This window comes from Myzus persicae, unplaced genomic scaffold (genome assembly GCF_001856785.1).
Source record: "Myzus persicae strain clone G006 unplaced genomic scaffold, MPER_G0061.0, whole genome shotgun sequence".
NCBI lineage: Eukaryota > Metazoa > Arthropoda > Insecta > Hemiptera > Aphididae > Myzus > Myzus persicae.
Genome location: NW_019103009.1, coordinates 1 through 1,798, shown reverse-complemented (window position 1 = coordinate 1,798; position 1,798 = coordinate 1). Strand labels below are relative to the sequence as shown.

Below are 1,798 nucleotides of genomic sequence, written 5' to 3'. Positions count from 1 at the left end.
ACGACGACATTCGGAGAGCGCTGTTGCAACAAACTTATGTCGATGACATATGTGTAGGCGCCGATACGGTCGAAGGTGTTCTCAAGCTACAACGTGATATGATCAACGTCCTCGGTAAATCCAACTTGGAGTTGAAAAAGTGGTCTAGTAACTATCCTGCGGTCCTCGATAGTATACCCGCCTCTGCCCGTGTAACGGGTCCGTTACCGTTTGATGCTGTGGATGGGGGTGGCGTTAAGGTTCTCGGCCTGCAATGGCAGCCGACCGATGACGTTTTTGGGTGCGCCATCCGTTGCGACTCACCACCCGTATTCACCAAACGCGGCGTTTTATCGTTAATCGCGCGCATTTTCGATCCGCTGGGCATATTCTCGCCGGCCACCTTCTACGCGAAGCACATAATGCAACGAACGTGGTCCTGCAATCTTGGATGGGACGACCCTCTTCCGAAGGATCTTCATCAAGAATTTTCCACTTTCGTCGAATCATTGGCCTGCCTCCGTCAGATTAACATTCCTCGACACTTCAGCACGCAGTCCGCCGACCGTTGTCTATTGTTGGGATTCTGTGATGCGTCACAGAATGGATGCGCCGCTGTCGTATACCTCCGTGTGTTGGATGATCGGGAGGACGCTTCGATCTCGCTGGTTGGCGCGAAAACCAAGCTAGCACCGATAAAGTCGTTGACCATCCCGCGGCTCGAATTGAACGCCGCTGAGCTATTGGCGCGCTGGTTATACCGCGTCAAGTGTATTCTCGATTCTCAGGTCAACATCGTCGGTGTACATGCATGGACGGACTCAACGATTGTCCTGTCCTGGTTGGTCAATCGTCACGAGTCGTTTAAAATATACGTGTCAAATCGGGTTCACAGAATTAACACGCTACTACCGAGTTGCGTGTGGGCACACATCCCATCCGGGGACAATCCCGCCGATTGTGCTTCTCGCGGTGTGTTACCGTCCGAGCTTCCAGCATTACAACTCTATTGGCAGGGTCCTGAGTTTCTACGGCGTTGTCCGTCATCGTGGCCGGTCGGAGCTGCCATGCTGCCGCTGAGCGACTTGCCTGAATTGCGCGTTCTATCCGTGACCGTCAACGTTCAACCTCCCGTTGTTGAATGGTTCGACGGATTTTCGTCTTACGACAAATTGATTCGAGTTGTGGCACTTGTGTATCGATTTATAGATCGCTGCCGCCGTCGCGTATGGGTTACGCGACGGGCGGCCCTCAACCGTTATGAACTCGACGCGGCGCTTGAGGCGCTGGTGATCGAGTCCCAGCGTAAGTTTTTTGTACAATTACGGCACGAGTTATCTCACCACTCCCGTGTGACAGCCAAACCGCTCGCGCGTTTGTGCCCGTTCATTGACCCCTCCGGCGTCATTCGAGTGGGGGGGCGATTGCGTCACTCGATGTTGCCATATGACCGTCAGCACCCAATACTACTAGCAAAACATTCACGCTTGGCCTTGTTGGTGTGTCGTCATTGGCATCGCATTAGCTGTCATGCCGGACCTCGAGTCGTGACCGCCATCGTGTCCCAACAATTTTGGATCATGTCTGTGAGATCAGTGCTACATCAAGTCAGCAGTGAGTGTACCATCTGCGTCCGATTTGACCATCAACCACCTCAACCGTTGATGGCTGATCTGCCACCAGGCCGTGTTCAACAGTGTTGGCCGTTCGCGCGAGTGGGTATTGATTTCGCTGGTCCATTGCAGTTACAAGAGACCCGCCTTCGCAAAGCACGGTCGTTTAAGGTGTATGTGGCTGTCTTTGTATGTTTCGCGGTGAA

The 1,798-nt window shown here is 53.3% G+C and overlaps 1 protein-coding gene across 1 annotated transcript; it reads left to right on the top strand.

The window, feature by feature from the left end:
* Nucleotides 1-57: 57 nt before the first annotated feature.
* LOC111033562 lies at nt 58-1,781 on the top strand (the record flags this gene model as incomplete). The annotated part of the gene is made up of 1 exon (XM_022314353.1): nt 58-1,781. A coding segment is annotated over one exon (1,724 nt), but the record flags the coding sequence as incomplete, so codon positions are not given.
* Between the last annotated feature and the right edge of the window lie 17 nt (nt 1,782-1,798).